The sequence below is a fragment of the Grammomys surdaster genome, unplaced genomic scaffold (assembly GCF_004785775.1).
Source record: "Grammomys surdaster isolate TR1022 unplaced genomic scaffold, NIH_TR_1.0 187, whole genome shotgun sequence".
NCBI lineage: Eukaryota > Metazoa > Chordata > Mammalia > Rodentia > Muridae > Grammomys > Grammomys surdaster.
Genome location: NW_021604632.1, coordinates 3838027 through 3849292, shown reverse-complemented (window position 1 = coordinate 3849292; position 11266 = coordinate 3838027). Strand labels below are relative to the sequence as shown.

At 47.5% G+C, this 11266-nt stretch overlaps 1 protein-coding gene across 1 annotated transcript in view; it reads right to left on the bottom strand.

Moving 5' to 3' along the window:
• Positions 1-8278: 8278 nt before the first annotated feature.
• The window catches only part of LOC114622305 (carbohydrate sulfotransferase 5), a 24046-nt gene continuing 21058 nt past the window's right edge, over positions 8279-11266 (bottom strand). The window contains exon 2 of the mRNA XM_028768772.1: positions 8279-10168. Coding sequence (XP_028624605.1) covers positions 8966-10168 — 1203 coding nt within the window. The 3' untranslated portion in view covers positions 8279-8965. The remainder of the gene's footprint in view (positions 10169-11266) is intronic.

Below are 11266 nucleotides of genomic sequence, written 5' to 3'. Positions count from 1 at the left end.
AAGTCAGAGGACAACATTCAGGAATTGGTTATCTTCTTCCACAGCATGGATCCTGAAGACTCAGTTTACCAAACTCGACAGCAAATGTGTTTAGATACTCAGCCGTCTGACCTGCAATTTCCCCCCATAGATTCGTTTATTTTTTTCTTACTTTATCTGTGTATGTTTTGCCTGCATGAATGTGTACTGTGTGTGGAGTCCCTATGGACCCTAGAAGAGGACATCGGTTCCCCTGAAGCTAGAGTGACAGAGAGTTATGAGCTGCCACGTGGGTGCTGGGAATTGAACCCAGGTCCTCTGCAAGAGCAGCCAGTGCTCTCTCCAGTTACTTACTAGGTAATTTAAGCCTTTCACTAGCCAAACTCCTAGATCAGTGATTCTCATCCTTCCTATTGTTGTAATATTTTTATTCAGTTCCTCATAGTATGGTTGACTCCCAACCATAAAATTATTTTGTTGCTACTTCATAACTGTGCTTTTGCTACTGTTACAAATTGTAAGGTTTTCTGATGGTCTTAGGCAACTCCCAAAGGGGTGGATACCCACAGGTTAAAAATCACTATCCTAGACACATGCTACAGAACAAGGGCAATATTAGCATGACTCCAGGTGAAGCAAGGTGCCTTTGAACATGGGGCTCTGGGAGCAGAGTGCCGCTCATTGATTTAGGTACATCAGTAATTGTCACCTGTTTACAAGTTGATCTGTGATAAAGTGTGGGTTAAGCAAAAGGATTTTCCACACCTGTCACCCAGGTACACATACATGTAGGCACTCACACAAACCCATGAAATAAAATAAAAAGAGGTTTCTAATGTAAACATTACATTTGAGCTGAAGGCAATTAAGAAATAGCAAATACCACCAGGTGTGGTGGCAGGCCTTTAATCCCAGTACTTGGGAGGCGAAGGCAGTTGAGTCTGGTCTTCACAGGAGTTCCCGTTCATTCAGGGTTACATGCTTAAGACCTTGAGTAAACACTGAAAAGAACTAGTGTGTGCCATTGGGCCAGAGAAGTGGCTCAGAGGGCAAAAATGCTTGCCATGCAAGCCCGACGACCTGAATTCAATCCTGGGATCCCCAAAAACCTGTCTTCCCAACACTCCGTGCCCCACAAATAAATAAACAAAAACAAACCAGTAAATGTAGTCATAAGAAATAGTAAACACCAAAAGACCTTTCTTTACCCCCACCTATTTCTGCCTATAGACGAGGTCTGACTCTATAGCTCAGGCTGGCCTGGACCTCACTAGGTCTTGAAGTTGAGAGTGCTGGCATCCCAGGCATGAACCATGATAGAACCATGGAGATCTGCAAACAAACACTACCCCGTTCATTTCCTGTCACAGATTTGTCTTCCACAGTACCCTGCCCTTGTGAGCCTGAGACTCTTTTTCTCAGTTCTGTTTTTTCTCTTTTCTCTATGAACACTCTTGTTGTTTCTGATTTCCATCATATTTATTATTAGTGGTAGTGTGTGTGCATGCGGGTGTCCACAGGGAGCATGTGGAGGCCAGAGGACAATCTTCCAGAGTTGGTTCTCCCCTTCCACTGGAGGATCCAGAGATGGAACTTAGGTCACCAGGCTTTCGTGTGGCGAGTCCTTTTACCCACTGAGCCTACCCTGCTGGCTCTTCAAATTTGCTCTTCTGTGGCGTGGTGGGGAGGGAGTACTGGGGAAAGACCCTAGAACCTTGTGTGGACTACAAGTGTTGTACCATCACGCCATACTCTGGCCCTACCTATTCTTTTTAAACATGCTAGCTAATGTTGTAAGACGATGCTTTGAGTTGCTCTTTTTCGCCTATGTGACTTTTCAAGGCAATCATTAGTAAATTTTTCCTTCATGTTAATCTGCCTTTTTGTTTATCGGCTAGCTAAGTCTCACTACATAGCCCAGGCTAGATTTAAACTCACTATGCAATCCAGGCTGGCATCAAATTTGAAACAACTCTAACTTCAGCCTCCCAAGTGTCAAGATTACAGGCATGCGTTAAAACACTCAGCTTGGCCTGGTCTACAGAGTGAGTTCCAGGACAGCCCAGGCTATACAGAGAAACCCTGTCTCAAACAACAACAACAACAAACAAACAAACAAAAAAACAAAACCCACTCAGCTTGATCTATCTTTTTACTGCAGAGTCTCAGCTGAAAACCTGTGATACCTTCTCTACAAGGTCTAGCCTAGGAATTGGTGTGCTGGCCCTTAGACTATACTATACCAGCCAAACCAAGTCAAAGCAATAGCCCAGATTCAACAAGGGAGGATGGGGAGACAGGGGGTGGGGAGATGGTGGGGGAGGGGTAGAGGGAGAAAGGCACATCTTCTTAGTAGCAGATACTATATAGTCATGTTACAGAGTGTGAGTGGGGTCATTGATAACTTGACAGGGCACTGCCAATCAATCAAGGCTGGGCAGTGTTCAGTGATGACTACACTTTGGCAGAGTGACAAAATAATCATTTCTGGGTTCTCAGATTTGTCTTTGCTGTTCCCAGTCAGCCACCACACCTCCGACTTTTGTCCTGAACCCCATCTGGGTTGATTTTGAGGGTTGTTTGAAACCTACTGGGCCAGGAGACTCACTCCGAGCCCTGTTCTGAGTGCCCAATGTACGAGAGTCCAGGATTCACCCCAAGGCTTGCCTGTGATGCTCTACACGCAGAAAGCTAAGCCGCTGTCAGCCAGCTGCCCCAGCACCTCCAGAATCAGAGAGAAAAAAAAGAATGAATCATATAGCAATGTATATAAAATAGAATATGCTATTCATCATGCTATCAATAGAACACGTGACTTGAGCCAAAGGAAACTCATAGGTTGCCACTGTCAGGTTGCCACTGTCAGGTGAGGTGCTGAGCCCTATACCAGATTCCTGGATCCCAATAAAGACCAGAATCTTCTCATTCTTAGCTCTGGCATCCTAAGCAGTTGCTTCATCTTGCTATGCCTGCACACACCATAGTAACTGGGATGGTCTGTTCCTAGGCTGACCCTCTCATTTGACTGTGGTCTCCTTTAGAAAAGGGATGAAGCTGATTATTATTATTTTAGATTTTTCGAGACAGGGTTTCTCTGTGTAGTCCTGGCTGTCCTGGATCTCACTCTGTAGACCAGGCTGGCCTCGAACTCAGAAATCCACCTGCCTCTGCCTCTCAAGTGCTGGGATTAAAGGCATGCACCACCACTGCCCAGTGAAGCTAATTATTTTGATCTGCAATGATCAGCACAAGGCAGGAAGGCAGACTAGGGAGGAATATGCAGGCAGCAAAGGGATAAGGCAGAGGGACTGCAACAGCCCACTATACTGCCATTTTGGTTTTTGAGATATTTGCAGACAAGTGCTTGGGTGACTCTCAAACCTCAAGGGACCATGTCATAGTCAAGGTCACATGATATTGCTTTCTAAACCTGGTGAGGTCCTTTGCATTGGTCTACTCTGATCCTTAGTATGGTTCACTTGCTGAGACCATTAGTGTTAAAGACCAAGTTGTGAATTGAGTCATATAAACCAAGTCTTTCTGCTGTGGACCCTCAAATCCATATGTTAGATCCTGTGCTGGGTATAGTGGCATGTATCTCTAACCCAGATCAGGAAGTAGAGGCAGAAGGACTGAGAGTTTGAGGCCAGCTCAGACAACACTGAGGAGAAAAGAGAGCTAGCAAGAATAAATTCTAGCCAGGCGGTGGTGGCACACGCCTTTAATCCCAGCACTTGGGAGGCAGAGGCAGGCGGATTTCTGAGTTCCAGGACAGCCAGGGCTACACAGAGAAACCCTGTCTCGAAAAAACAAAACAAAAAAACAAAAACAAAAACAAAAAGAATAACTTCTAACTTCCAAGGTGGTGGCATTAGGAGGCAGACTGTAGAATGACAACTAGGCAGACTAAAAGGCTGAAGCCCGCCGGGCAGTGGTGGTGCACACCTTTAATCCCAGCACTTGGGAGGCAGAGGCAGGCGGATTTCTGAGTTCGAGGCCAGCCTGGTCTACAGAGTGAGTTCCAGGACAGCCAGGACTACACAGAGAAACCCTGTCTCAAAAAACCAAAAAACAAAACAAAACAAAACAAAACAAACAAACAAAAAAAAAAGGCTGAAGCCCTCACAATGGTAGGGTCTCCTTACGAAGCAAGCCTGAGGCTGGATGTGGTGGTGCAGGCTTGTAATACCAGCACTGGGGAGCCCAACAGTCGTAGTATACGCCTTTATCCCAACACTCTGGAGGCAGAAGCAGGTGGATCTCTGAGTTTGAGGCTAGCCTCAAACTCACAGAATGAGTTCCAAGACAGCCAGGGCTACACATAGAAACCCTGACCTCAAAAAAGGCCAATAATAACAGCAGCAGCAGCAGCAGCAGCACTTAGGAGGCATGGTTAGGAAGATGGCCATAGCTTGAGGCAAACCTGTTGTACTTAGCTACATAGTAAATTCCAGGCCACTTTAGGGCTTTATTCTAATACATAACAAGCCCTGGTCTCAAAAATAAATAGGTTCCAGAGAGCTACCCTATCCCTCTATCCCTTCCTACAAGCTGAGCACAGAACTATAATTGCTGTCTTTGTGGAAGTCATATTCTTTTTTTTGGGGGGGTGGTATGTGTCGGATTGTGTCTTTTATTTTCTTTTTCAGATTTATATTACTTTTAATGATATGTATATGCACAGGATTGTGGGTGCCCAGGGAGGCCAGATCTCCTGTTGCTGGAGTTACAGGTGGCCACCTAACATGGGAGCTGAAACTGAACTCTGGTTCTTTGGAAGAGCAGCAGTTGGTCTTAACCACTGAGTCATTGCTCCAGGCTGCTTTCCTATTGTTTATAAGTTACACAGTCTGTGTTGAGGGATCTTCATGCTCAACTTGACTGGGTTGAGCATTATCTAGGGGATTAGTAAAGTACCGCCTCTGGGTGTGTCTGTGAGGACTTTATTCGAGACCATTAGACCATGAAGGCTCTGACTTAATGAATGAATAGCTTCAATGACTCCCAATATGATGGAATTACTGGAAAGTTGTCACAAGTAGGAGCTAGCTGAAAGAAACACACAAACACTTCACGGGGCTGTACCTTGGTACAAGTAGCCCCCTTTCTGTTTCCTGGTTATCATTAAGTGATTTGCTCAGCTCCACCGTAACCTTTCTGTCGCAATAAAACGACATCTCAGAAACTCGGAGCTGTCTCTCCAGCCCTGTTCCATCCCTTTTAAGTTGTTCTCTCTGAACAGCTGTGAGAAGGGTGGCACAGGCACAGTCTGAGGCATTTTGTTATGTTTGTAGGTGAAGGTCACTCTCTGAGCTGCCCATTAATAAAATTAGAGTTTAGTCGTCTTTAATCCCAGTACTCCGAAAGCAAAGGTAGGCAGATCTCTGAGTCTGAAGCCAACTTTGTCTATGTAGTGAGACCCAGGACAGCCAAGGCTATGTAGAAAGACCCCACATCAAAAATAGATAGATAGATAGATAGATAGATAGATAGATAGATAGATACATACATACATACATACATACATACATACATAGATACATAGATAGATAGATTAACTGATTGGTTGATAGATAAAATTGGGGCTTTAAATATGTTCATATTGTCAGCAGGGGCAGAAACAGATTTCTATGTGGCCCGACCTATAGCTTGGAAGAAGAAAGAGGGGTGTACATCTCAGTTGGTAGCATAATTGCCCGGCATGTCTGAAACCCTAGTACCACATAAACCAGATATGGAAGCATAGAACCTTTAATCCTAGCACTCAGAAGGTGGAGGCAGTGTAACAGGGCGAAGGTTTCTTCACCTTGCCTCAGCTGAAGCCATCTTTGGTTTCTGCCTCCTGCCCTGCAAAGTCCCTTGGGAAAGCACCCAACCCTGTTCTAGAAACCCATGGTGGAAATGTCCCAGATAACTTCTTGTTCTTGGTTCTTGTTAAACTGTTTGCTTGCTCCCCGCTGCTACTGCCAACAAGGATGTAGTTTTTTCTGTGTTCCTTGTCTTTGAGGGCTCCCTGTAGTATGCATTCCGGGCTGTTCTGTGAGAAGAGTCTCACCAGGCAGTCACCAGCCAGCTTAACACAGACTCTCAACTTAAACTTTGGTCACGTTGAGTGGTCTTTGGGTCTCTACTTCACAGCAACAGGAGGATCATAAGTTCTAGGCTATGCTGTGGAGACAGCTTAGTGATAAAAAGTGTTTGCCTGTGCTGAGGACCTGAGTTCAAATCTCCAGCACCCACATAAAAGCTATAGTGAAATAAGAGGTGGAGTCAGGAGAGTCCCCAAACCTCACAGATTAGCCAGTCTGGTGTGCTCAGTGGAAAAACCAAGACTCTGTTTTAAAGAAGATGGAGAGATGGCTTCCAGAGGACCTGGGTTCAATTCCTAGTACCTACATGTTAGTTCACAACACATGTACAGGCCTACACTAACAAGTACATACAACACACACACACACACACCAGAGCTGAAGAGACAGCTGAATGTTCATGGAGTAAAAGCACTTGACACAAAAGGCTTGTGATCTGAGTTTGATCCCTGGAACCTACAAAGTTGACCTATGACCTCCACCTGTGAGTTCCCACACATACATCATACATACAGTAATAAGTTATTTAAAAAATGTGGAAAGAGAGGACACCCAAGGTTGTGCTTTGATCTCTACTGCATGCTTTGACATACACACATCCCTCGTCACACACATGAATTGTGGTCTGAGTGAGAATGGGCCCAGAAGCTCATGTATTTAAATACTTGAAGGAGCTATTTGGTAAAGATAAGGTGTAGCCTTGTTGGAGGAGGGTTGGGTTTTGAGGTTCTAGAAACCCTAGTCATTTATTTCCCAGTTAGCTCTCTCTTTCTCAGGATTTTTTTTTTTTAAGATTTATTTATTTATTTATGAGTACACTGTAGCTGTCTTCAGACACACCAGAAGAGGGCATCCAATCTCATTACGGATGGTTGTGAGCCACCATGTGGTTGCTGGGATTTGAACTCAGGACCTCTGGAAGAGCAGTCAGTGCTCTTAACCGCTGAGCCATCTCTCCAGCCCCCAGGATGTGAGTTCTTAGCTACTGTTCCAGAGCTATGTCTGCTGCTATGCTTCCTGCCATGATGGCCATGGACTCTAATCCTTTGAAACCACAAGCTCCAAATTAAATGCTTTCTTTTATAAGTTGCCCTAGCCATGTTGTTTTATCATGGCAATAGGAAGTAACTAAGGCATGCGCGCGTGTGTACACAAACACACACACACATATTCCAGGTCGTTCTTAGATAAATAATGAGTTTGAAGAAAGCCTAGGTTACATAACTGTCCTCCCCAAATGAGTCTTCAGAGTCTTCAGATTCTATTCTTTGTCCTAAGTTCCAACACTTATTGAAGGCCATACCTATGCTGAGAATCAGGAACTAGCACCCATGATGGTGACAATGTTGTGGCAACAATTAGAGTTCCTGGATCAGTGTATGCCCCCATGTGATTTACAGTGCTTTGTGTGTGGACTCAAATCCACTTCCTTGTCCTCCCCTGAGGAAGGAAGCCCGCTCTTCCTTTAAACATTTACTCTACACTTGCTGGCTCTTGTTTCCCGAGTTTGAGACTAAGCTTTCTGCACACCCAGTATTCCTTAAGTGAGCCCTTTGCCGTCAGAGCTGGGTGTGGTTTGCAGGAAGTACTCTTAACTCTGCTTGGAAGGATGAAGGCATGGCAGAACCACCCTTAAGCCATTTTTTCTTCTAAGCTCTTAGTAAGCCTGAGTTCCAGGCACCCCATGACCTGCCCCTACGGGCCTCCTGGACACTGTTGTCTGTTTGGCTTGCTGCCCAGACCTCCCCAGCTCTCTCCTTTCTCTGCCTTCTTCTAGGCTCCTCCAGGTTATGCTCTGAATTCTCGGCTCTGGACCTAGTATCTTAGCATCTCCTGTTTCCCCTAGCTGTATTTCTAGGGGGAAAGTATATCTAGGGATTATTGCTGATAGAAGACAGATCTAGCTAGGTGGTGGTGGCGCACGCCTTTAATCCCAGCACTTGGGAGGCAGAGACAGGCGGATTTCTGAGTTTGAGGCCAGCCTGGTCTACAGAGTGAGTTCCAGAACAGCCAGAACTACACAGAGAAACCCTGTCTCAATAAACCAAAAAAAAAAAAAAAAGACGACAGATCTATGAAAACCTAAATTACCCACTACAGCCCCAGAGCAAAGAGCAAATCCATTTCCTCCCTTTATTTTTCCCAAAATGTGACCTTGAACAAGTTCTCTTACTTCTTAAGATGCTTTTCAGACGCGATAGGCTCTAGTCTGGATCACCCTGCATCACGTTGAATTTATGATGTTTATTTCCGTAATTAGGATCTTTCATCTCAGGACAAATCAAAGGTTCATTAAAATGTCATCCTCCCCAGGCATGGGGGTGTACGCCCGGGCTCCCTTCTAGAAGGTCAGGCAGAGACTCTAAGGGGAAACCACAGAGCCATCCTTTCTGGTTCCTTCCTGACCATACACATAACTGTCCAAGTCGTTGATGGACTGCGAGACTAGGGCATGGGGGTGAGCAGAGGTCAGGGTGAGAGATGAGAGGCAGACGCACAGATTTTTAGGAGCCAGCCCACGGCAGCCCCTCCTGCCCCCCGCCCCCCCCCCCCCCCCCCCCCCGGGGGGCCCACCCCCTGCTATTGCATGGTATGACCAAAGAGGGAAGAAAATCAAGGAGAAAGGGAACGCTTTAGTACGAGTCTGGCTGCCTCTGTGACCAAAGGAAGCGGGCAGAGCTTTCAATTTCCATTCGACAGTTACTTGATGGGAATCCAAACCCTCAAGGACCCAAAGGGAAACTATCATCTGGACAGAAAGAGATGTGGGATTTGGACTCCATCCTCTCCTAGTACAGGGCAAGACCACTCCCAGCCACTTGCTTTTGTCCAAGCCCCTTATCATACAATACACCAATAGACCCTAAATGTCAGAGCTGGGTCTCTCCACTAAAATTCTAAGATTCCGGTTGCTTATCTGTAGAAGATGCCCACTTGAAACTGTCCATGCCTCTTGGCAGCAGGAGGTCCAGAGAGAGGTCCCGTTGCTCAAGCTCTGAGTGCACAGGCCGGTAACCCAGCAGCTGCAGTGCACCTGCGCACAGCTCCTGGACCCGGCGAATCTTGGCAAAGGGCAGCGTGTGGCGCCAGGCCTGGGACACACTGAGCGCATCCCTGGATGTGGTCTTGAAGGCCTCACGGCGTGCGCCTGGCCCTGAGCCATGGGTGATGTTATGGATCCAAGTCTGGAGCTGCGGTGTGAGACCCAGGCCAGTGAAAGCATACAGTTCACGGATTACGGTGAGTGGGTCCCGGGCTAGATCTTCGTAGCGCACCAGGCGGTAGCGATCTTGCAAGAAGGGCGGCGGCTTTTGCAATGCTACCTCCGCGATGCGCACGTGGCTTCGGCACACCTCGCTGACCACACGCAGCCGGGGGTCCGCCTCCACCCACGTGCCGTTGGTACCCAGGACGATGCCATTGTCCCGTGCCAGTGCCTTGGCTGTCTGCTCTCGGGAGCGCAGCACGGCCCGCGGGTCGCGCACCAGGTGCACGATGCGCAAGTTGAGCGCAGGGTCGCTGAGCAGCGGGTAGAGCACTTGCAGGTTAAAGAAGCGCACCTCCTTGAGCACTACGTGGCTGTAGGAGCTGCAGGCTTCCTGAGCCAGGCTGAAGGGCCGCTTTGCACACAGAGGCTTACACACCTCCTCGCTGCTGATGTTGCCGCGAGCGAAGGCGTCGCAGACCGGAGGTGAGCACAACGCGCGGCTCACCGCCCACTGGAAGAGATCCGAGATGTTGCGGCGCCAGGGCAGGTAGGCATCGAACACGTCCATGTCACATAGGAACACAGAACGGACTAGGTCGCGCACGGCCATGTGGAGTGCGGGGGCACTGCCCTGCGACAACGCATCCCACACGTGCCAAGCTGGCTCCATCAGGTAGAAGACATCGGGGTGTTGGCTGAAGATCTGACCCACGAAAGACGAGCCCGAGCGCCATGAGGACAGCACCAGCACGTGCACATGCTCCCCACGGCCTGCTGGGGACGATGGCACTTGCCGGGAGACAAGGAAGACCAGGATGCCAGTCTGTACTATTAGGAGGGAAAGCACGACAGTGCTGGAGAAGCGGGGTAGTCGCATGCCTCTAGCTAGGGCCTGTAAAAAAAAATTTAAAAAAGGAGGGGCAGGGTTAGGTAGAAACTGTGACCTGAACGCAGGCCTAACTTCTGCCCAGTGTAAGCTGTACTATATGTGTAGCTGTAGAAAGACCCTAAACTTCTGCTCCTCCTGCCTCTGGCTCCTAAGTGCCGGTATTTCAGGTATGTGTTACCACACCTGGTTTAGCAAATACTATTTTTCAAACAAAGTTCTTTCCTTTCGCTTAAGAATCCCTCTTACGGAGTCACTGCTAGGTGATTGGCCATCTCTGATCTGCCGGGTTTTTCAGGGTCCTGCCTCGTTACTTCCTGCTCTGTGATCTTAGGACCAGGTAATCTCACTAAAACTCTATTTACTGATCTGTTAAAGGAGGGTAACGCAACCATCTGGCTTCCAGGATTTGTGGGGGACGACTGAAGGACGCTTAGGGGAAGGAGAGTGTAGGAATTCCCACGGTTGAAGACTGGAACTTTCTACAGTACGGTGTGCTCCTGTGCTGTATGATTTTTTTTTTAATGAACAAGCAGCACGATTTTTGTCATTAAAAATAAACAGGGCTTGGTGAGATGGCGCAGCAGGTAAAGCACTTGCTGCCAAGCCTGATAAGGTTGAATTCCTGAAAAACACACGGTCGAAGGACAGAGCCCATTCCCAAAAATTGTCCTTGTCCTTTGACCTCCACATATATAGATACCCACACCTGCATCCCACCCACCCCTCCACACAAAGAATTGGGGTGAGGGGACCGAGTAGCTTAGTAAGCCCTGCATCTCAGGCACAGCACAAGCCAAAGATGACACTGCACAGCAGGACCCCTCGAACATGGAAAACAAGGGAGGAGGATCAAAGGTTCAAAGGTTCAGTCATCCTCGGCTACAAGTGCTGAGGCAAGTCTACGACCTTACCTGAGACTTTCAGTCAAGAAAAGAAGCAAGCACAACGGGCTGGAGACATAGCTCAACGGTAGAACTCTTACCTGGCATGCTCAGGGCCCCAAGTTCAACACACACACACACACACACACACACACACACACACACACACAGACAGAGAGAGAGAGAGAGAGAGAGAGAGAGAGAGAGAGAGAGAGAGAGA